The following is a 25,723-nucleotide window of genomic DNA, read 5'->3' as shown; positions in this document are numbered from 1 at the left end:
CTTGCCTTTTATTTAAAATTAATATATTTTAACTTTTAAAAGAATATTCGGTTAGTTAGAGTGAACGAAGAAAATCGAAACCCAGTAAGTTAGGGCGCGTTCCCTCGAATTTTCGAACACCGAATATTACCTTTATTTGCAAAAAAAAATCTTATTTCGAGGTAACAAAATGTCGTACCCGGTAACTTAGGGTACCACACCTCGTATCCTCGAAAATAAGCATTTTTTAAAATCGTATAGTGATTTAAAAGAATATTCCGTGACTTAGGTTAAATGAGAAGAATCGAAACCTAGTAAGTTAGGGCACGATTGTCTCGAATTGCCAAATACGGAATATCACTTTTATGAAAGGATTATTTTAAAGTATCGAATAAAAAACATGATTGTGATTTATAGTAAAATATAAAAGCAAATTATGGTATTAACACGTATAATAATATAATGATAGTGTCAAAAACAATTATATGAACAATTATAAAAGATGAAACAATAACGAGGCTAAGTATCATGTAAATGTAATCATATGCGTAGGGAAAATGAAATAATCGAACACGCAAGTAAATAAATAAATAAATATAAAATGAAAAATAAAATGACAATGATAACGATAATAATGATATAAAAGTATATACATATATGTGTTAAGGTACATACGTAATAATAGAGGTTTATAAGAAATATATATATATATATATATACAATAATAGTACGATATTAAAAGATACATATGCATAGTATATATAAAAAGTGTATACGTAATATGATAAAAATTACATAGTATGAGAAAAATAAAATAAATAAAAATAAAGAACACATAAATTTTACGTGGAAACCCTTTCGGGAAAAAAACCACGGGCAGAGGAGAAGAAAATTCACTATGTCGAAAAATTTTTACTCAAATACAAGAGGAATAGACTATGTCTATTTATAGGCTTGCAAAGCCATATTCTAGTAGGATTGAAACACCTTATCCTAATCAATATAAAATAGATGGAGTTTAATAAGGTTTAAAACCTTATTCTAAAATAAAATAAAAGAAGTCTAGTTCTATATGGATTTTACTTTTATTTTATTTTCCATCGTATTTTATTTAAATAAGAATTTGGGTCACTTAATTCTAACAATCTCCACCTTGACACAAATTCTCAATGAACAAGTTCTTCATCGCGAACTTTCAATAAACAAGTTCTTCACCTCTTCCAAAAACCCTTAAGGGTTTAACTTCAACAATGAACACCAACCAAGTCTAAGCAATGCTCAAACTTGGTTATAGGAAGTGACTTAGTCATCATATCTGCAGGATTTTCATGAGTGCTAATTTTGCTCACAACAATATCACCACGAGCAATAATATCACGAACAAAATGATACCGAATATCAATGTGTTTTGTTCTCTCATGAAACATTTGATCTTTTGTAAGAAAGATGGCACTGATTGTCACAAAATATTGTCTTGATTTGAAGGTCTTCATTGAGTTCACTAAATAGTCCCTTCAACCAAATAGCTTCTTTACAAGCCTCAAGAATCGCCATGTACTCAGCTTCGGTGGTAGACAAAGCGATCGTAGTTTGCAAAGTGGCTTTCCAACTAATTGCACAACCTCCGATTGTAAAGACGTAACTGTGAGAGATCTTCTTCTATCAAGGTCTCCAAGAAAATCAGCATCAACATACCCTATAACTCCATCTTTAGTTCTTCCAAACGTAAGCAAACATTAGTAGTGCCTCATAAGTATCTTAAAATCCATTGAAGCGCTTTCCGGTGTTCTTTACCAGATTCGCCATGTATCGCTAATCGACCGATCGTGATATGATAAATCGGACGTGAACAAACCATAGCATACATGAGAGATCCTCTTGCACTAGAGTATAGAACATGTGACATGTACTCAATCTCATTATCGATTGAGGAGATAAGGCCGATGAAAGTCCGAAATGGGTGCTAAAGGAGTACTAACGAGCTTAGCACTCTGCATATTGAACTCAAAGAACTTTCTCAATGTACCCTTCCGACTTAGGTACAATTTACTTGCTTTTCTATCTCCGAGAATCTCCATACCAAGTATCTTCTTTGCTGGTCCTAAATCTTTCATCTCAAATTCTTCACTTAGTTGGGCTTTAACCTTTCTTATCTCTCTTTTATCTTTTTTGCTATCAACATGTCATCAACATAAAGAAGTAGATACACAAAAGAACCATCTGCTTTTTCTTAAAGTAGACACAACTGTCAAAACTACTTCTTTTGAAATCATGAGAAGTCATAAAGGAATCAAACCTCTTGTACCCTTGTCTTGGTGATTGTTTCAAACCGTAAAGGGACTTTTTCAGCAAGCAAACATAGTCCTCTTTTTCGAGACTATAAAACCCTCTGGTTGTTGCATGTAAATATCTTCCTCAAGTTCTCCATGCAAAATGCGTTTTACATCTAACCGCTCAAGCTCCAAATCATGCATGGCAACAATACCAAGCAAAGCTCGAATCGAACTATGCTTAACAACCGGAGAGAACACATCTGTGAAGTCCACTCTGGAATTTGATCTGTAACCCTTTGCAACAAGCCTTGCTTTATATCTGGGTTCTTCAACTCTGAGTCCCTTCTTTCTTTTAAACACCCATTTACAACGAATGACCTTTTTACCTTTAGGAAGTTTTACAAGATCCCATGTTTGCTTTTTGTGGAGTGATTCCATCTCCTCTTGCATAGCAAACATCCACTTTTTCGAGTCTTCACACTAATCGCCTCGAATAATTAAATGGCTCTTGATTCGCATCTATATCTTCACCACATTTAAAGCATAAGCAACTAGATCAACCTCGGCATACTTCTTTGGAGGTTTAATTTCTCTTCTTGTCCTGTTTTTGGCGATAGAGTATTGTGGTGAAGAAGCAACTCTATTCTCAATTTTGTCTTGGCTTGAGGAGTTGATTCTGTATTAATCTGATGCTCCACCTGCTTTTGGTTTTCTTTATTGGAAGAGTCTTTAAGAGATAAGTTAGGTAGCATAGCAGTTTCATCAAAAACAACATCTCTGCTAATCACAACTTTTCTATTTTCAGGACACCATAACTTATAGCCTTTTACACCAGCTTTATAACCAAGAAAACGCATTTAATGGATCTCGGTTCCAATTTTCCATTATCAACATGAGCATCGCAGGACACCCAAAAATCTTTAAATCGTAATAATTAGCGGGATTACGGACCATACCTCTTGTGGAGTCTTTTTCTCAATGGCAACGGATGGAGATCGGTTGATCAAAAAACATGCAGTAGAGGCTGCTTCTGCCCAAAATGACTTCGGTAAGTTGGCATTTGACAACATACATCGAACCTTCTCCATGATCGTTCTGTTCATTCGTTCTGCAACGCCGCTTTTGTTTGTGGAGTATGACGAATCGTCAAGTGTCTCATGATCCTTCGACTTGCACAATCTATTAAACTCATCGAGCGAACTCTAAGCCATTGTGCATGACGGAGGTATTTTATCTGTTTTCCGTCTGTTTTTCAATCATAATTTTCCAAGACTTAAATGTGGAAAACACATCGCTTTTCTGCTTCAGGAAGAACGCCCAAACTTTTCTGGAAAAATCATCAATAAAGGTTAGCATATAATTAGCTCCACCTCTCGAAGGCACTCGGACGGCCCCACGATCGAATGGATATACTCCAACGTTTCCTTCGTGTTATGGATTCCTCTAGTGAATCGAACTCTCTTTGCTTCCCAAAACACAGTGCTCACGAAATTCGGTTTGCAAATTCCTTGCCCATTAAGAAGTCCTCTTTGCTTAATTACGCCATGCCATTCTCACTCATATGCCCTAGGCGCATATGCCAAAGTTTAGTAATATCATCATCGACAAGGAAGAGGAAGCGACAATTGCATCACCGATATGATAGAACCACAGAAAACATATAACTTGGCAATCTTTCTTTGCCCTTTCATCACAACAAGGGACCCTTTGAAATCTTTAAAACCCCACTTTCATTTGTGTATCTGCACTTTTGAATCAAGAGTACTCAACAAAATTAAATTTCTTTTCAATTCGGAACATGCCGCACGTCACTAAGTGTTCGACAACTCCATCAAACATCTTAACTTTAATTGTTCCAACACCGCGATTTTACATGAAGCATTATTTCCCATCAAAACAACACCTTGAATCATTGTTTCATAAGTTGTAAACCAATCCCGATTGGGACTCATGTGGAAGGTGCACTGAATCAAATATCCATTCCTCGCTTACTTTAGAATCATTGATGAAGCAACTAGAAGTTCACCATCGCTGTAGTCTTCTACAACATCGCCTTCACCGAATTTTCCGTGTTTTCCTTTTGATTCGCAGCCTCCTTTTAATCTTATTTTGTAGCTTATAGCACTCAGATTTAATGTGCCCTTTCTTCTTGCGAAGTTGCAAGTTTTACCTCTGTTTGAAGATTTCGATCTACCCTTAGATTTACCACGAGGATTCCGTTCTGTGTTCTACCACGATCATCATCAACATTCCGGTCTTGTCTCCCACGAACAATGAGACCCTCTCCACGAGAGTTGGGTTTAACCACAAGATGCTTCATCTTATCATACGAGGTTAAAGAATCATAAACCTCATCAAGCGTGAGAGAGTCGCGCTATATAAAATCGTGTCTCTAAAGGTTGAATAAGACGGAGGCAACGAACAAAGTAGAATCAACCCTAGATCTTCCTTATCATCTTGAACCTCCATGGCCTCCAAGTTTGAGAGAATTTCTTTAAACACTGTTAAGTGTTCGTGTCTGACGCACCTTCCTCCAAACGATGAGCATAAAGACGCCGCTTCATATGCAACTTGCTTGTTAGAGTTTTCGACATACATATTTGTTCTAGCCTCTTCCATAATGCAATGCGGTTTTCTCTTTCATCACATCCTCGCAAAATTTCGTTGGACAAATGCGAGATGTAATTGTGTTAATGCCTTTCGATCCTTACGCTTCTTCTCTTCATCATTAATGTCGAAGGCATCTTATCTATCCTAGCAGGGCATCCTCTAGATCCATCTGCAAGAAGCGCTTGCATCTTAATTTGCCACAACGCAAATCGGTGTTGCGATCCAACAATGAATTTCATACTTCAAAGACGCCATTACCGTGATCGAGATGAATAACCCGGAAGCTTTGATACCAATTTGAGAAAAATAAAATAGAATAAAATAAATAAAAATAAAGAACACATAAATTTTACGTGGAAACCCTTTCGGGAAAAAAACCACGGGCAGAGGAGAAGAAAATTCACTATGTCAAAAAATTTTTACTCAAATACAAGAGGAATAGACTATGTCTATTTATAGGCTTGCAAAGCCATATTCTAGTAGGATTGAAACACCTTATCCTAATCAATATAAAATAGATGGAGTTTAATAAGGTTTAAAACCTTATTCTAAAATAAAATAAAAGAAGTCTAGTTCTATATGGATTTTACTTTTATTTTATTTTCCATCGTATTTTATTTAAATAAGAATTTGGTATCTTAATTCTAACATAGTATATATATATATGTTAGTAATAATAATAATGATAATACAAATAATGAATGATTTAAGATTTGAAAGAATTTACAAAGATATAAATAAATAGGTGATGAAACGATAATAATAAGAGTGATGATATATAAGCAAAATAAATACGCTAATATATATATATATATATATATATATATATATATATATATATATATATTAAATTAGTATAAAAGTAATAGCGTATAAGTAATTAAAAAATGTTATAGTAATAAAAGTAATAATACAATAGCGATAACAATGAAAGGTATAATAATAATAATAGTAAAAATACGATGATAATGATAATAATAATAAAAACATTACATAAATATATATTGAAAATAAATATATGATAATATTAAATGTATATACATAATATGTACATGAAATACAAAACAAAATATACACATAATATATTTAAACATATACATAATATACATAAAAATATATATGATAGAACATAATATGATATTTACAATATATACATAATATATATAAAACTATAATAAAAATAATATACATGATATAATATTAATATACATGTGCATAATATGGAGTATAATATATAAATATATATTAAAAGGATGTATATATGACACAAATGTATTAGCAAAACAATAATATCAAAAACTAATAATAATAATATATAAATGTATACGTATATATATGTTAAAGATATATAATAAAACATATATTAATAATTGGGGTAAAAATAGATATAATAATAAAATGTATATAACGTGGTATTAAAATATGTGTAGAATAGAGTATTTAAATATGTATACATAAAATATATATTAGGAATAATAATAATAATAACTATAAATATATATATAAGATATATATATAAGTATAAGAATTAATTGAAACTAAAAAATAGTTCGATAGTAGTAAAAATATGCTAATAATAATAATAACAATAATAATGATAATAAAAATAGAACAATAAATAATATTTAAAATGGTAAAATAATATAAAAACCAAACTAAATCTGGAAAAAGGACTAAATTCGAAACAAAAATGAAGTTTTTGGGCCAATTTAAAAAGAAATATAAAAAAGGGGATCCGTTTGAACACGCGTGCAACTGCAGAGGGGCAAAAAGGTAATTTACCTGAGCCCTTAAAACGACGTCGCTGAATGGAGGACTAAATTGCAAAACGTGATAAATTTTAGGGTAAGATTAAAATTAAAAAAAACTTAATTGCGAAGTCATGTGAAAGCGGAGGGGCCGAAAGCACAAATAACCCCTCCTCTTCAAAAAAACGTGGATCCCATGCCTGACGGGTCGGGTCGGCCCACTCCACCCCAAAACGGCGTCGTTTTATGCCTTAGGGGGAGGGCTGAAACGCTGCCGTTTGGTCAGCCTATAAAACCCAGAAATTTTTTTAAAATCCCCCATTTCTTTGATGTTTCAGAAAAAAAGAGGGAGAGCTCTCCCTTTCTCTCTGGGAAAATCCCAGATCCCGGCCAAGAGGGGTCATCGGACCGCCGTAGGGTCACCGCCGACCGCCGTCGCCGGCCACCGCAATTCCAAAAGGTATATTTTTCTTCCCTTTGTTTTATATATATTTTTTATGTTTTTAATTTATATGTATAAATGAGAAAATTAGATTTTAAAACAAAACGAAAATAAAGTTAAATCACCTTAGATTTTGCTATTTTCGTTTCTCCGATCTCTAATATTGGGCTATTTCCTGCTTTTGATATTGCTAAGGTCTCTGTTCTTACTCATATGCTTAAAATCTAAAGTTGTTTTTATTTCACAAATGCCGAATTCCATCCTTACTGTAGCGACGTAAAAAAATTTAGCTTTCGGTCACTAATTGTGGCGATCTATTGAAAAAAGTTTGAAAACTGAAGTTTGATTTTGAAATCAAAAAAGGGAGTCGCCACCGATCCTTTTTCCTAGGTGTGATCGGACACCTAATAAACTTATTTTTTAAAAAACAAAAGAAGGCTAAGTTTAGGTCTACGTCAAAATCCAGAGAAAAATTAGGGTTCGGGAGTCGGTTACCCGCGAGGAAGGTATTAGCACCCTCGCGACGCCCAAAATTGGTATCTTATAAACATGTGTTGTCTTGATTTTCAAAAATACGAGTTCAATATAACATTTAGTCGTGATCCGATTGAAAAGACGAGAAATTTTAGTTTTTTTTTTTTGGTTTTTGAGAAGGGCGTACCATTTTAACACGAGTCGATTGATGTTCACCCAACATAGCGGTGAAATCGACGACTTAATGTTAAACCGATACGGTGCCTCATGTATTTAGAAAACAAGAATAATATTTTTGAAGTAATGTAAAGCAAATTGATGAGAAATAAAAATAAATAAAAGAGCTAGAAATACATTAAAGCAAATAATAAATATGATAATAATATTAAAAACAATAATCATGCATGCGATATTAAACATGAAATAAAAACAACGAATATATATACATAATAATAATATTAAAAGTGTATACATAAAATACATATAGTAATAGAGTCATGAATATATACTATACATAGTATTTGAAATATATACATAAAATAAAAAATATCTATAACTAGTATTACATAATATATATATGTATAACATGAATATTGAAGAAGGTATATACACAACATAAAATATATATATATACATGATATAATATGAAAAATATAATATAGCATTCAAATATACATACGATATATAAAAAAATACAATATTAAAAAGTATATACACGTAAAAAAATAATATAAAACTTAAATATTTACATGATGTGTACATATTGGAAAAGAAACCTATTACATAAATATATACTTACATATACTAGAGATATACACATATATATAAAACGATACTAAAATTAACAACAATAGTAATAAAGATGATATAACAATGTATACAAGAAATAGCATAAATAGAATACGACTAATAATATTGAAAATATATATACATAATAATATACATAACACATAGATGACATATACATACATATACATTAAAATGACAACAATATAAAATGAACTAACTACTACACTACATAGATATGTATGTACATAGGTATAAATAATAAGGATATTAGAAATACTTATAATACTTAAAATATACACATAATGTAAAAATATATATATATATATAACGTAGTATGAAAATATAAACACAATATATACATCTGAAACCAATAATAATAATAATAACTATTGATAATACTTCACAAATATATGTATATACTAAAGTATACATAATAATATATAAAATATAATATTAAAATCACAAGTATATAATATATGAAATATATATATATAATAAAATATTAAAATATTTACATAATTTATAAACATTAAAAAACAAATAATGATACTACATACATATATACATATAAATATATTAAATACATATACATATATGTACATGAAATATATATACTGCTATATATAGTAAATACAGTAAATAAAATAAATATATAAAGATTATAATTAATAATAGTAAATAACAGAAAATGAAAGCAAGAAATTTAAAAATAAAACAATAAACTAACAAGAAGGACTAAATCGAACATGAGATATAAAACACGGGATAAATTCTAAAATGGAAACAAAAAGAAGGACTTATTTGAACACGGATAAAATTGCAGAGAACTAAAATAGCAATTACCCCTCTTCGTCAAAACGCAGTGCATATGAGGGGGACTAAATTGAAAATCGAAAATATCATGTGGCCAAATTAAAAAACTCGATAGACTTAATTGCGAACTCTCAGAAAAGCGGAAGGGCCAAATGCGCAAATTGCCCTTCCGCTAAAAAAACACGCCGATCCTGTTCGGAGCGGGTCGGGTCGACCCGACCCACGGTGAAACGACACCATATCAGCCCTAAACTCAAATGCCAAAACGGCACAGTTTTGAAGGGCTATAAATAGCCTTTAAATCAGAAAAAAATCATTTGGGGCTGGGAAAGAAAAAAAAAGAAGAGAGAGTGAGGGCAGAGCGATTTTCGGTGGAACTCCGGCCAGGGGTCCTGTCATTGGAGCCTCACCGGTGCCGGCGTCGGCCACCGTACACGATGGCCGAAGAGGTAAAATTTCTGATTTTTTTTCTTTTTATTTATTTTATATTTTTTTCTATATATGTTTGTAACGATTTTTACTTATTTCAATATATATGCATGAAAGAAAAAAAAAAGAAACAAAAATGAAATTGAAATCACCTTGGATTCTAAATTTCAGCTCTCCGATTCGTAATGTTTGAGTCTGATTTTGCCTATTTCTTTGCTATGATATTATTCTTGTATTATTTCTCCTAAAAAAATCCTCTACAAAGTTTTTTCATCAGCTTTTTATAGCCATTTTAGTTACACTGTCCATTTCTGTCTTCTGCTGCTATTGTGTCTTGTCTGTTGTGCAGGGGATGGGTGAACGGCAGAGATAACTACGGGCAAGTGGTGCCAGGGGATGGGGTTACTGGTTGGTGTCAGAGTGTAGGTGGCCGGTTAATCTGGGGTGAGTGGGGGTGGTTATGGCGCTGCAGGTTAGGGTTAGGTTAGGGTTTGTTGATGTAAGGGTTTGGGCCTCTACTGGGTTAGTTTAGGTGGGTATTTGGGCTGTTTTGTATTGGGCTGAATGGGTTAGGGTTTAGGTTAGTTGGGTTAATGTTGGGGGTCTGATGGGAGTGGGTTTGATGTAATGTATTTGGGTTTGGGTTGTAAATTGGGTAGGTTGTTGGGCTCCGGGTTTTGATAGGTATTTGGGGTTTGGTGGGTTTAAGTTATAGATGGGTTTAATTTGTATTGGGTGTTGGGTCTGATGTAAATGGGTCTGAAATTGGGCCCAAAATTGGCCTATACACTTACAATATTGTTTTTGCTTTTATAGCCATCTACAAATCCTTTTTTATATTACACTATCTTTTCTTTACTTAATTTTGCAGGAAAATGGGCGGTGGCACAGTGGCGGTGGGGCAAGTGGTGATGGGACAAAGAGCAGGAGGCTGAACGGCTAGGGTTCTTAGGTTTCCCTTTTTTTCTGATTTTCTTTAATGTATTGGGCTAGGGTTCTTTTGGGCTTGGGGAATTTTGGGTTTACTGGGTATTTAGTTGGTCTATTGGGTTTAGTGGGTTTAGTGGGTTGGGGTAGATTTGGTTTAATTTGGGCCCGCAAATTGGGCTTGTATAGAATAAATTTAGTGTTAATTATAGATTTGTTTAATTTTTTATTTAATTTGTCAAATAAAGTCCAATGGATGTGATTTAATTTGGATTTTAGAGTTGATTTGATGAAAATACATAATTAGCAATTAATTTTCATCAAACTAATCCTAAAACTCGAATTAAACACTAAAAATTAACATCATTAATTTTGGGTGTCAAAATATATAACTTTTGTCAAATACTGGTACTTTGATTGGACTAAAAATAACATAAGTATCACATTAGAAAAAAGTGTCAAACTAAAGTACCAGATTATGTGTTAAGCCTAATAGAATATTTTAATTATTTTGCATTACATAAAATAATATACATTTTAAATAAATAATCATATATATATCTTTAAATAATAATAATTAAATACACTAATTAATAAAATAAATATATAATTAATGAAATAAAATAATTAGAAGTATGTTACATAAGAAACTAGTTAAGCATGTAAAACACAATTAGTTAATACTTTATAATTATAAAGTAAATGTGATAATGTAAAACACAAACTGTCCAACACTTATAATTACTGTAGGCTCCATTTTGTGTACTCTTTCTTGGATTCTTCCCGGAGACAACATCTATCACTCATCTATCATCCCCCAATTTCCACGCCTACGCGCTTTCATTTGGAAACAATGGAAATGGTGGGGAACCAGGCCAGAACATCGGCCTGCAGAATCAGGTTGGTTACCAGATGAGAATAATGGTCCCAACTACTGATGTTGGAAGCTGACCAAGATTCTAGTATGATGGAGTTGGGGAATCCTAGTTCTCTATGAACAGGGGTATCTTTTTAGTTACCCTTATGGTGTTGAATGTTAGTCATGTATTTTGGAATTGTCAAGGAGTATAATACAGAATTCCAGCAGGACTTGTGTGCCTTCCTTGAGCTTCGGATTAGTGGGTGAAGGGCTGATGAAGTTATTAATAAATTTGGTTTTTATCCTTCCCATAGAATTGGAGGCCAGTGGGTTCATTGGTTTGTTTGAAGGAATCGGTTAATGTTGAAGTCTTTTAACCATACACAACTCGTTCATGTTCCATTACAATCTACCACTTTTCACTCAAATTTTCTTGTAAAACACTTGAATTATTACTTGTACTTATTGTAGGCTCCATTTTGTGGACTCTTTCTTGGATTCTTCCTGGAGACAATATCTATCACTCATCTATCATCCCCCATTTTGCACACCTACGCGTTTTCGTTTGGAAGAGAAAAAAAAAAAAAAAGGGAAATGTATAGAGAAATTGCTTACAAAAATCTTCGTTGTTTCCTTGAAATTTGATCTGTTTTTCTCCTCCTTCGTGTAGGATTGTAGATTAGGTGATACTTATATCATTAAAAGAGACAAGTTTAGTCTTGATTAATGATTGTAGGCTCCATTTTGTCGACTCTCACCTTCTTAGAGTCTTCCTGGAAAGAGCATCTATAACCCCGAATTTCCACACCTACTCCCTTCCATAGCTATTATTATACTGATACATTCATTTCGGAAACTAAAACAGAAATTTCGTACACAAGTCCTTTGCTTTTCCCTTGAATTTCCACGTACACCTACTCCCTTCCATAGCTATTTTCTGTTTTGAACTTTACATCCACATATTTTTTTTCTTCTCATACATCCTCATGTCGTTATTACTTTCGACTTCCTCATCCGTTTCTAGAAACAAGTACGATGTGTTCTTGAGTTTTAGAGGTGAAGATACCCGCAAGAGCTTTACGGATCATCTCTACGATGCTCTAAATAGAACTGGGATCGTCACTTTTAGAGATGATCCAAAGTTGGAGGCTGGTGAAGAGATCGCACCGGAACTCTTGAAAGCAATTCAGCAATCATGGTGCTCGGTAATCGTTTTTTCCGAGACCTATGCCCTTTCTGGTTGGTGCTTGGAGGAGCTTGCGGAGATTGTTAAACAAAAAAATGGCAAGGCTCATAAAGTATTTCCAATTTTCTACCATGTGGATCCATCCGAGTTAAGAAAACAAAAAGGAAAAGTTGAAGAAGCCTTTGCCAAACAGGAAGAAAGATACAAGGAAGATAAAGACAAGATCCAAAAGTGGCGAAATGCTTTGACTGAAGTGGCTAACATCTCGGGATGGCATTTAAATAATAGGTATTTCTTTCTTTTCTTCTCTATTTCCTAATTTTAATGACTACAAAATTGTGTTTTTATTGCATCTTATTTTTTATAATTTTGTTTTTAATTAAGAATTCCCATATTTCAACTAACGAGCAAATTGTGTATTTTGATGCTATAATATATCTTACTGTCTTATTCTTGCTTTTTGTTTGCTTCCAACCATATTTTCCTTCATGATTCACTCAACTAAAAATGAAAGATTGCATATCGGAATTTAATTTCTTTGTAGGCACGAATCAGAGTTTATTGGAGACGTTGTTAAGAAGATATCAGCAAAATTATGTCAGACATATCCGGTTGTTCATGATGAGTTGGTTGGATTTAGTTTACGTTTGGAGGAGTTGTATTCGAAAATAAACATTGGGGAAGACGATGTTCGCATTATAGGAATTTGCGGAATGGGTGGCATCGGTAAAACAACTCTTGCAAAAGTTGCTTACACTCAAATGTTACCTCATTTCGAAGGTAAATGTTTTCTTGCTGATATTCGAGAAGTTTCAAACAAACATGGACTTGTTTCTTTACAGAAACAACTTCTTTCTCAAATCTTTCCGGATGAATGCTTCAATTTTTTCAATGTTCATGAAGGGAATGCCATAATTAGCCGCAAATTGTCTAGAAAAAAGGTTCTTGTTATTCTTGATGATGTTGATAACATACAACACTTGAAATACTTGGTTGGAAGGCGTGATTGGTTTAGTTTAGGGAGTAGGATTATTGTAACAACAAGAGATGAACATTTGCTCCGATCTTATCGAATCGATGATGTGTATAAGCCTACAACATTGAATCCCGACGATGCGCTTAGGCTTTTCAATTTGAAAGCTTTTGATAGTGATACAATGCTGAAATATAGTTTTATTGAGATTTCTAAACGTGTTGTACGTTATGCTGATGGCCTCCCCTTAGCTCTTGAAGTTTTGGGTTCATTTTTCCGCGGTAGAGATACAATTCAATGGAGAAGTGCAATTGAAAGACTTGAACAAGATTCTAACAAAGAAATTCTTGACACACTAAGAATTAGCTTTGATGGATTGGAAGAAAGGGAGAAGAATATTTTTCTAGATATAGCATGCTTTTTCAATGGGGAGGAGAAAGATTTGGTAATGAAAGTATTGGATGGTTGTGAGTTTTTTCCCGATATTGGAATCGATGTTCTCATTAAGAAATCTCTCATAAAAGTCAGTGATGACAACCGATATTTGCATATGCATACCTTGGTGCAAGAAATGGGAAGAAAAATTGTTGAAGAAAGATGTATTAATGAACCTGGAAAACGTTGTAGATTGTGGAAAGAAAGAGATGTCCATCATGTCCTAACAAAAAACACGGTAAACTATTCAACAAAAATTACATACAAAATTGTTATTGAATTACTCTGGTTAAAAAATATTTTATTTAGTATATTTCAACCAAAAGATTGTGATAATGTTGAACATGTGCATAAATTTTCAAAAGTTCTATTACATAATTTATTTTATTTTCTTATTGTCTATTCTTGATTATTTTTAGGCTACCGAAGTGATTGAAGGTATGATCATCGACAATAAAAGGTAAGAAAACATACGTATAAAATTGTCAATATGTACTATTAATATTGTTATTATTTTTTTGTAAAAATTCCAATAAAAAATGACAAAAAAAACCCTTTTGGCGTTGCTTGATAGAGTGGAAAGAAAATTAAAAGGATGAAAAACTGAAGAGATAGAAAACTAGAATGATGGAAAACTAGAGTGGAAAGATGGAAAATATATTTCTCTCCTCACTGTTGCTTGGTATAGCGAGAAGTGGGAAGGTAAGAAAATAAACCATTTGAAAATAAAATTTAGAAAGTTTGATTTTTATGCATTATAATAGAAATTAATTTATTATATTATTTTTCTTACTTTTCTTTCTGACTAAAACACAGTTAAAATTTATTTTCTTTTCACTTTTCCACTTAACGAAATTCCCCCTTAATTCTTAATTTTTAGATGTATTAACAATATATGTCAATGAACTAGGTTATAAAATGTCGTTAAAAGTTTTCAAAAATAAATCCAAGTGATGTCATCATTTGGTTGATGATAATGCATAGAATTACACGTTAATGCACCAAACATGAATCAAAATATTAGTTCTAGTTTTTTTAGGCTTAGGTAACTAAAATTCTAATGAAGTATTAGATAGAGTGTTGTCTAATATTTTCAATGATATCTCAATACCATATTCGGCTATGCACAAGATATAAGTATTTGATACAACTACTTTAAAAAAACAATATTGATGCAACATAACTTTTAGATATTTAATGTTTTTGTATATTTTGAAGTTTGTTATTGTTTTGCTTATGGTTATTAGGGAACTGAGTAAGATACTCAATTTGAGTGTCGATACATTCTCAAAGATGAAAAATTTGAGATTGCTCAAAGTGCTTTGCCTATCAAATTGTGATGATCTCAAATATCTTTCTAATGAACTACGGCTTTTAGATTGGAAAGGGTGTCCTTTAAGATACTTGCCTTCAAGCTTCCAACCAGACAACCTTGTCGCACTTCCTTTACCATATAGTCACATTGAACAACTATGGAAGGGAAATAGAGTAAGAATTAACTCATCGTTTTAGCTTATTTTAATACAAATAATTAAACTTTGATTAAGGTAAAGAAAATAAAAATTAGCACTATTCTGTTTTCTGTCTAATTTATTATTGTCTTCAACAGCCATTGTATAAGTTGAAAATGATCAACCTTAAAGGGTCCCAAAACCTGATCAAGACACCAGACTTCAAAACAGCACCAAAACTTGAAGCTTTAATTATGGAAGGTTGTATCAGATTGGTAAATGTCCATCCATCAATCGGAGTGCTTAAGATGCTTAAACTTTTGAATTTAAGAGACTGCAAAAGTCTTAGGAATCTTCCAACCAGAATTGGAATGGAATCTCTTGAAACATTAATTCTTTCAGGTTGCCCAAATCTTGTAAGGTTTCCGGAGATTGATGGGAAAATGGAACATCTAAAAACTCTTGATCTTTCTAGTTGTTATAAAATTGAATATTTGCCAGTGAACTTGCAGCAAATAGAGTTTTTGGAAAAGCTTGACTTGAGTGAAACAAGCATAACAGAGCCACCATCCTTCATTTTTCATTTGAAAAATCTTAAAATTCTATCTTTCAATGGGCGCAAGGGACCATCGTATAAGTCACGACCAAATTTACCTTCTCTTTTCAAGGTAATCCAAGGAAGAAGGACGAATCCCATGGCTCAGATGTTGCCTTTGTTGTCAGGTTTGAGTTCATTAAGAAGCCTAAATCTAAGGGACTGCAATCTTTGTGAAGGAGATATTCCACGTGATTTTTCTGGTCTATCCTGTTTGATGATTCTTGATCTTAGTGGTAACAATTTCATCAGCATACCTGCATCTCTTACTCGGCTCTCGAAGCTTTGGTTTCTTGATTTGTCAAATTGCAACATGTGCACTCTTGGTGAAGCAGATATTCATGGTCTATCCTCTTTGAGTCATCTTTATCTTAAGGGTAACAATTTCATCACCATTCCTTTGGCTCTTACTCAACTTAGCAGGCTTAAATCGCTTGAATTATCATACTGCACAGAGCTTAAATCCTTGCCTGAGCTTCTAACAACTATAGCAGATGTGATTATAGATGGTTGTGCTTCACTTGAAGTAGTTGCAAGTCCATCAAAAGTATGCAACTTAGTGGATGAGGCTCTCGTTTATGCCATTAACTGCTTCAAATTGGCTGAGAATATCAATGCATTAACACTGCTCAGAAAACATCTTAAGGTCGACTAATCTATTTTCTCCCTTACAAAATGTCATACTTGAGAATTTATGGTTTTAGTTACCAAACGACTTGTGTTTTATTTTGCAGGCTTTTGCAAATTCAAGAAAAATGTTTGCTATTCTTATGCCCGGAAGTGACATCCCAGAATGGTTTAGCCAACAAAAAAGTGACTCTTCAATTAAGATACCCCTTCCGAAAGATAGTCAATGGATTGGAGTTGCTTCTTGCTGCATTTTTATCAATAATGATTCTTCAAGAGATTACGAGATTATCAGTTGTTGTGCATGTATCAATTTCAGAAATTCTGAACAAGCCAGCCGTGATGGATCTATTTTTCGAGGTAGAAATCGTAGAATGATTGGTGGGACAGGCTGGCAGGTGGGGCCCATAATAAAAGATCACCTTTTTCTTCATTATTGGTCGCGTGATCAACTATATCCAATTTCCATAGAGTATAAATATGGTCATTGTGAAACCAATAATTTATGGGCAACAGATTGCTTAGATCATAAATGCGATGAGCTTGAGCTGTCTTTCTCAGACCTAGATGTTGAAGACAATGCTAAGGTGAAGAAGTGTGGTGTTAGAATAGTGTATGAGAAAGATCTGGAAGAAATAAAAGAGTTGCAGTGCCATACCACTCAATTTTCTCCAAATTTTGAACACACCCACCAACACTCTATTCACAACGATGGATCAGTAGATAACACTTCTCACATAAAACGAAAAGCTAATATCTACGATGAAGCGGAGGAAGAAGGGCCGCAACCGAAACGGATGCAGAAGTTTTTCAATTTTATAATGGGCCAATCGGGGAAGAAGCATTTACTGTGGTAAACTACTTAACCAACCTCCTATTGATTTTTTTTGTTTTACACATTTATATTGTTTGTATTTTTAATTTCATTTAAAGTAATATTCTAAATTTATTTAGGAACGAGATACGATCCTTCCATTATATATCAAAAAGTTTTAAAATTTTTATTCATACTCATATTGAACATGAGCACATATTCTATGCATATCGCAAATGTTGATAACATAAATTTTTATACCATTTAAAATTTTAGTCACTTAATTCATTCATTCACAGTTGAAATGTGTACATTTATATTAGTTTATTTTTATTAAATTTTTATTTTCATATTATATATATATATATTCACTTACATCTATTTTTATTTATAAGTAGAAGTAAATATAATCAATTTGAGACACAAATGTGGAGAAAAAGAATATCTTCCACGACAAAGCACATAATTAAAATGTGAAAATCCTCTAATGAGAATTAGATCATAATTTCACTTGAGTTAATAACTATCATTTTTATTTGAGATCAATTTATGTGTTCAATTTAATTAGTCAAAATTATTTTTCTATATTTGAAAGATTAAATATAAGTCTTTAATTAGTACTTAAATAGGTTTAATTCCTTTTAATAAAAGTACCATTTAAATTTCATGGCTTGAAGTACAAATAATATTATTTCAACTCTTCAATTTATATTTTTACAAAGTATTTATGTTTAGACATTTATTTTTAACACTTATTCAAATATGAATATAAAGTATATTCTTTTAATTAATTGGAAAATATTTTCTGTGTGAGAAACATATTCATATCCAATATATTTTTAAAATTCAATAGATTCATTTTTGTTCTTGTTTAAAGTGAGCAAGATTTTCAACGATTGTGTTTTCCGTGATATTAACAAAAATTCTCTATTTGAAGTAAATTAATATACCAGTGATACAGATTATCTCAATGCAACAAAAATAATCTTGGTCTTTTATGTTTATCCCTTAGACCGATAAAAACATGAAAGTCTGCTCAAAGGATCGTGCAAGTGAAGGACCAGCAAAGATTATCAGGTTGAAATGGAAGCAGACACTTACATAATTATATGCTCGGATTAATTTTGAGAATTTTTAGAGGAGTCAAAATTAAATTACAATTATTACAATAGTAAAAATATAACTTAACTATTTTAATAACATATATCTTTATAAATTTTAATGATTGAATCAAATTTTTATCAATTTTGGGAGATTAAAATATAATTTCACCTTTACTAATTTAAAATTTTAAATATTAAAAAAGTCTAAAATGTAAATTTTATGGAGATTATATGGTCGGATGAATTTTGAGAATTAAAATTGGATATAGATTATGTTAATATATAATTAGATGTTTTTTTTTTACATATAATGTTCAATTTGTTATTTGCAAAATGTAAATTAAAATAGTAATCTAATTGTAATGTCAATAAAACCTTTTAAACTAGGCAAGTTCTTAGAGTTTATAAATTTTAACAATTTGACCCTTATTTTTTCTTTTCAACAATTTAACCCTCAACATTTTATTTTGAGTCAAATTATGAATTTTTTATAGCAAATGTCCATTAAACCAATAATTTAATGATATTAACGTGAGATGAATAATGAATTCATTTTAATTCAACATTAAACTTTTCAAGTATCATCTCATTTGGACCATCTTTTCCTCTAACTTGAATAGAGGATAGATTGAAGGAAATTCCATTTGATTGGTGCGCAATTTTCCTCTGACTTGATTAGAATGATATTATCAAATGTTCTGACTTTATTAGAATGAAATTATGAAATGTTCACCTCTATTTTACAGCGAGAATGTTATAACCTTACAAATAAAATTCTGAAACAAATGTGTTCTTGTAACGCCCCAATTTTCGGGAATCCTGTGAATGTTGGCATAGGTTTAATTATGTTAGTGGGCCTCTAGAAAGCCCAAGCTTAAGATAGAACCCGGCAATTATAGTTAATTTTTGTTCCATAACAAAAAGGGGGTGAAATTATGAAATAGAACCTATGTGAAAATGTTTGAAAATGCTATAGGCTAAATTGAAGTGGCTAAATAAATAGGAGTGCAAAATAGGAGGATTTGCATGACAAACCTCCCATTTTACATGAAGTGGCCAGCCATCATGTTGTTGTAGACAAAATGTACACTTGATATCCATAATTTATGGTACAAATTGATACAAATTGATAATAGGTTAGGTAAATGTTTCATGATAATGGGTTAGGTAAATGTTTCATGATAAGAATTTCATGTCTTTTGTATTAAAGAATTAAATGAATGAAATATGAAGTTTTATTAAAAGAAAAAGGGGTGAAAAGAACAAAGTTTTGTCCATCTTGTTCATCATAGCTGAAAGTTAGAGAAGAGAAAGGAGAGGAGAAAGCTCTTGAGTATTCGGTCACTTGAGGAAGAAAATTGAAGGTAAGTTCATGGTAGTTTGCTTTTATTTTGAGGTTCATGAGTTCTTCTTGATTCTACCTTAACTCTTGAAGTATATTTTGATTTTTAGTTGTGTTGTGAGCATTTAGTCATGAATTAAAATGAAGGAAATGGTTGTTGTTTCATGTTCTTTTGATGAAAAATGGAAGATAGGTGAAGTTGAGCCAAACAAATGAGCATGCATGTGCCTTAGATGCTAAAGGGAATAACATGTTGTGCTTTAAAATGATGAAATGGAGATTATACTTAAGAAAAATCATAGATATGTGATGATTGATTGGTGATATACATGTTTAAATAACAAGCATGCAAGTTAGGTGTGAAAGAGTGATTTGGTAATAAATCCGCTTGGGACAGCAGCAGTAACGTGACTTTGGAAAATCACCATAAATTGTGGGAGATGAGTTAGAAGTTGCATAAATTATGTAATTAAAGATTAATGAGTCTAGTTTCAAATGGAATAAACGAGAACATATTTTGAATTCTGTACAATGAGAAATTTGATTCGTAATGAAGAGTGGTCAGATTAGTCAAACAGTGAAACATGGGAAACTTTAAGAAAAATCTGGTATTGATTGGCCGTACCAAAACTTCTGAAAATTTTATGGATAGAAGATATAGGAGTCTATTTTCAGGGAAAATTAACGGCACTTGATTCCGAGTTTCGTAGCTCCAGTTATAGATAATTTAGTGACTGTTGCTCAGGAAGACAGCTTGCAGTGAAATTATGATTATGTGGTAAACATTGACAAAAATTTGTTAATGAGTTGCTTATTGATTTCTTATAAGCTTACTATGATCTGTAGGTGTGGTTGGCCGAATATTGTAAGGGGTTAATACGTAGTTTGTATTTGAATAGTTAGATTAACGTGTTAGTAATCCAATTGTAGGCGGTTCGTGTGAGGATCTCGTCAACATATAAATCATAAGCAATGTGTATAATCGACACCCTCTCATAGACTAGATTGGCAAAAGCCGAAAAGCCAAAATGTCGAAAAGTCGGTATTTTGGGAATTTGCGAGTGTGCGAATGCTCGTAAGATAGTTGGGTTTGTATATTTGGTAATCTAAAGTAATAAACTGCGATGCAGCGATTTAGTACATTTTGATAATTTGGGCTTAATGGGCCAAAGATCGGGTTCATGGGCCAACGGGCCCAATTCGTAATCTTGTGATAAGTGTTCGATAGTACGTAAATAGTTAGGATATGCATGAAAACCCTGAAATTAGCTAAATTACTATAATACCCTTATGTATGGAAAATTACTGTTATACCCCTAGGTGCAAAATTACCGTTATACCCGTAGGGTTAATTTTGACTGAAAAGCATAGCGATCTGATTCTGTATGATGTATGCCATGATTATATATCTGTTGCATGGGGACATGGGTTATATTATGGAGGAAGCATTCGGTGGCTATGCCACAAATATCGATCTGGTGGCTCGCCACATATATCTGATACGGTGGCTCGCCACGATTATCATATCTGGTGACTCTGTCACATTATTCATTCAGCAGCCATGCTGCAAATTCATCTTGTGTAGCGGTTGGGTGGGTCGAGTTGTCTCCCCACACGGTGTAAGGTTAATGCGGGGTGTATACGGTTGGATATGGTTGGGTTTCGCATAAACATGTAATATACATTACGTTACGCTATGGGCCTATGGGCTTTATTTTTTGAATTGCAGGCTAAGGCCAACTTATTCTATTTACGTGGTTTAAGGTGATATAGGCTATGGTTGGGTTAATTTACACACTGAGTTTCCCCAAACTCAACCCTTTTATTTTCATCCATGCAGGTAATCCCCAACCATAGTGGGTTTGGAGCTGTGAGGGAATTCAGAGTGGCCACCCGTTATGAAAGTTTGATTTTCTTCTGGTGAACCGGACATCCTTTTAATTATGTTTGAGGTTTTAGGCTTTTAAATGTAATAAGGCCGCTTATTTATTTTTGGTGGTTTTTAATATGTATTACTAAGATAGGTAATACTTATTTTAACTGTTGAAATTGGATAGCTTTAGGGCTCGTTTTCAAAAACAACAGTTGATTTCAAAATAACACGACAACAAGCAAAGCTTCCGAAATGAAAGTATTTTCCAAAATTAATCACTTTTCCTAAGAATGACTTAATCGAACCGGTTTCCTAGAAATATCCATGACGTTAAGGTGTGGCAATGGCGGTATGCATGTCTAGGATTGGATCCGAAGGGAGCTTGGTACTTAAGCAGTCCGATGGACTCACCACCTCTTTTCCGGTTTCCTACCTGGTGCACAGCTTCCATTCACTTTAACCTATAAGGAAATTATCTTTTAAAACACTAAGTAAGTTTTTTTTTTTTCTGGATCAACAATATAAAATGTTTTGAACGCTTCGATGTGGCATGTCGGATCCGGTCATAACGTCTGGGCTAGGTTTGGGGTGCTACAGTTCTTAAAGACAAATTACACGAAATAACTAAATCTCAAGTTTTATTTTGAATTAGATTTTTCCATTTAATACATAATAATTGAAGTTATCACTAAATCCTCCCTCACTAGGAATGCATAAAAGTCTATTCAAATCAATTTATCTGACCCAAACTTATTCAATATATACATATCTAGATATGTATTAAACATAAGTGTTAAATGTAGGTACTTAGAGAAAATGAATGGGTTCGTGTAATAGAGGCAATGATATTACCAACATCCATGCAAAATCGAGAAAGATATGACTAAGACGATCTTCTAACTCCCTACCCCAGGCCCTAATATAGGTTAGGGTAATACACTAAAAACAAAGATCACCACAACTTCCCACCTTAAACATTCTAAAATCACATGCAAAATTCTTTCAAGCTCGTTTTAGCATCTAAAAAGGAAAAATAATAATAATAAAATCGATGCCTAAACAAAGTTCGAATACGGGGGTGGTGGGATACAAGAGATGGGAAATCAATCTTACCTACAACAGGAGTTAAAAGTGTCGGGAAAACTTTTGTCGGCAAATGTTCATACTTTACTAACTAGATTATGACATGCCATTCAATTTTTTTATTGGTTCACTAAAAATGCGTAAATTTTATAAATAGCCAAAGCACAAAATATAAATGAAAATATTAATTCTAGTATTTTTAGGTTTAAGTAATTTAAAGTTAATGTGCGTGTTAGATATGAGTATATATTTAAAATGTGATTTTTTTTTTTCAAAAGGTTTTTTTCATGTATTAAAGAGTTCTTGAAGGGTCATGTCTCAATGCCCATATTTAGATTTAGCTGCTTCATGTGTTCGAGCTGCTGCTTGTAACAATGCAATTTATTGGATTTAGCTTTCATTAAAGCCATTAACTGCTACAGATTGACTGAGAACATCAATGCATTAACATTGTTGATAAAACATCATAAGGTTAACTAATCTCTCTTTCTTTCCCTCTCGTACTTGGGAATTTATGGTTTTATTTACCAAGAGACTGATGTTATTATACCTGGAAGTGAAATCCCAGAATGGTTTTGCCAACAGATAGGTGGCTCTACAATTAGGATACCTCTACCTCCCAAAATATTTTTTAAATATTTTGTTATATGTACAAACTTACACCTATATTTTCAATATAGGTTGAAAAAATATAATCCAACTTTGAGACAAAAGTGCGGAGAAAGTTGGATTGCTCCGTGAAGAAGCAGGTAATAGGGCGAAATATAATCATCTTTTATCTTTGTCATCAAACGCCATGGGAACCTGTACTCTGTTTTTGTGTTGCTTAAATGGTATTTAAATAGCTACATTTTGTAGTTAAATGGCTTCAATTCCTGCTAACAAAAGATACCATATTGACGAAACCATATTTCTGCTGTTATTCCAGAAAGGTATCCCTTCAAAATGTTTTTTTAAGGGATCGAGGTATTCTAACAGTTAAGGTTCTATCAAATGTTGTCGGTGCAATGAAGTTGAAGAGACTTGTGATCATATTTTTATTTCTTGGAAAGCTTGGGAAGTGTTGTTTCAATGGGGCTGTTATACTTGAAATATAATTAAATTGTTTGATAAATACAAATATTTAATTATAAAAAATTTATTTTATAATTTTATTCTTAATTTTTAAACAAAACAAAGTCACATATTAAATAACGTTACTATAAGTATGAAATATTTGTAGTAAATTATAGTATTACATATAAAATATTATAAACATTATGAAAAATAAATATTATATCGAGAATAAAAAAATGAAGGTTCATGTTTCATAGATAATTTTGTTGAATAAAACAACAAAGTGAGAAAATTTAAATCTAATGTACGATGGTCTGATGGTCAGGATATTCACTACCCCAGATGTAGTTTGGATTCGAGTCATGTTAGTCACAATTGTTGTTTAAATTTTACCCTGTTATTGTAATTCACAAAAAAAAAAGAAAAAAGAGTGAAGAATGTCACTTTTTGAGTAAATAAAATTAGATAAATATTGAATTGCACTTTATATTTGTCTTTGAATTACACTTTTTTGTAATTTAAATATTGAAATTTATAATTAAACAATATCTTGTAATAAAATGACTTAATGCATAATTTGATACTTGAGTTTGACACTTTTTCTAATGTGGTACTTTTTTTTTTCAATTTGTTACATGTATTTGACAAAAGTAAAATACGTTGGTATTCAAAAGTAACGATGTTAACTTTTTAGTGATTAATTCAGGTCTAGAAATTTATTTGATGAAAGTTAATTGTTAATATTATTAAATTTGAATTTTTCATGATTTTGTTAATAGAATAAATTTAGTGTTAATTATGGATTTGTTTAATTTTGTATTTAATTTGTCAAATACAGTCCAATGGATGTGATTTAATTCGGTTTTAGAGTTGATTTGATGAAAATACATAATTAGCAATTAATTTTCATCAAACTAACCCTAAAACTCAAATTAAACACTAAAAGTTAACACCATTAGTTTTTGATGTCAAAATATATAACTTTTGTCAAATATAGGTACTTGATTGGACTAAAAATAACATAAGTATCACATTAGAAAAAAGTGTCAAACTCAAGTACCAGATTATATATTAAGTATAATAGAATATTTTAATTATTTTACATTACATAAAATAATATACATTTTAAATAAATAATCATATATCTTTAAATAATAATAATTAAATACACTAATTAATAAAAATAAATATATAATTAATGAAATAAAAATAATTAGAAGTATGTTACATAAGAAACTAGTTAAGCATGTAAAACACAATTAGTTAATACTTTATAATTATAAAGTAAATATGATAATGTAAAACACAAACCGTCCATTTTTTGTGGACTCTTTCTTGGATTCTTCCTGGAGACAACATCTATCACTCATCTATCATCCCGCAATTTTCACACTGTTGAAACTATTTTTATTTTGAAAAACGGGGATTGACTTTAAATAATAGGTATTTCTTTCTTTTCTTCTCTATTTCCTAATTTTAAAGACTACAAAATTGTTTTTTTATTGGATTGCATGTTAATTTTTATAATTTTGTGTTTAATTAAGAATCCCCATATTTCAACTAACGAGCAAGTTGTGTATTTTGATGCTATAATATATCTTACTGTCTTATTCATGCTTTTTGTTTGCTTCCAACCATATTATCCTTCATGATTCACTCAACTAAAAATCAAAGAGTGCATATCGGATTTTAATTTCATTGTAGGCACGAATCAGAGTTTATTGGAGACGTTGTTAAGAAGATATCAGCAAAGTTATGTCAGACATATCCGATTGCTCATGATGAGTTGGTTGGAATTAGTTTACGTTTGGAGGAGTTGTATTCGAAAATAAATACTGGGGA

At 31.9% G+C, this 25,723-nt stretch overlaps 1 protein-coding gene across 4 annotated transcripts; it reads left to right on the top strand.

The window, feature by feature from the left end:
• Nucleotides 1-11,865: 11,865 nt before the first annotated feature.
• On the top strand, nt 11,866-21,969 carry LOC108472062 (TMV resistance protein N-like). 4 transcript variants are annotated; one of them, XM_053021030.1, is made up of 7 exons: nt 11,866-12,817; nt 13,074-14,175; nt 14,357-14,397; nt 15,185-15,425; nt 15,547-16,629; nt 16,718-17,463; nt 21,710-21,969. In XM_053021030.1, exons 1-7 carry the CDS (start codon nt 12,330-12,332, stop codon nt 21,711-21,713), a joined length of 3,705 nt encoding a protein of 1,234 aa, XP_052876990.1. In that variant the 5' UTR covers nt 11,866-12,329; the 3' UTR covers nt 21,714-21,969. The 4 variants fall into 4 exon arrangements, with proteins under 4 accessions (XP_052876990.1, XP_052876991.1, XP_052876993.1 ...); XM_053021031.1 differs by lacking the exon at nt 21,710-21,969 and adding an exon at nt 18,437-18,659; XM_053021033.1 differs by lacking the exon at nt 21,710-21,969 and having other exon boundaries at nt 11,870-12,817; nt 15,547-16,360; nt 16,490-16,629; nt 16,718-17,599.
• Nucleotides 21,970-25,723: the final 3,754 nt, after the last annotated feature.

This window comes from Gossypium arboreum, chromosome 11, assembly GCF_025698485.1.
Source record: "Gossypium arboreum isolate Shixiya-1 chromosome 11, ASM2569848v2, whole genome shotgun sequence".
NCBI lineage: Eukaryota > Viridiplantae > Streptophyta > Magnoliopsida > Malvales > Malvaceae > Gossypium > Gossypium arboreum.
Note: the sequence above shows the minus strand (reverse complement) of the source record. Positions and strands in the feature narration are given on the sequence as shown.

What these genes read in the sequence shown, in the direction of transcription:
- LOC108472062 (XM_053021030.1), top strand. Translation starts at nt 12,330, where the DNA reads ATGTCGTTATTACTTTCGACTTCCTCATCCGTTTCTAGAAACAAGTAC. An exon ending in ATGTCCTAACAAAAAACACG is followed by an intron (nt 14,176 to 14,356) that starts GTAAACTATTCA and finishes GATTATTTTTAG; the next exon opens with GCTACCGAAGTGATTGAAGG. An exon ending in AACTATGGAAGGGAAATAGA is followed by an intron (nt 15,426 to 15,546) that starts GTAAGAATTAAC and finishes TGTCTTCAACAG; the next exon opens with CCATTGTATAAGTTGAAAAT.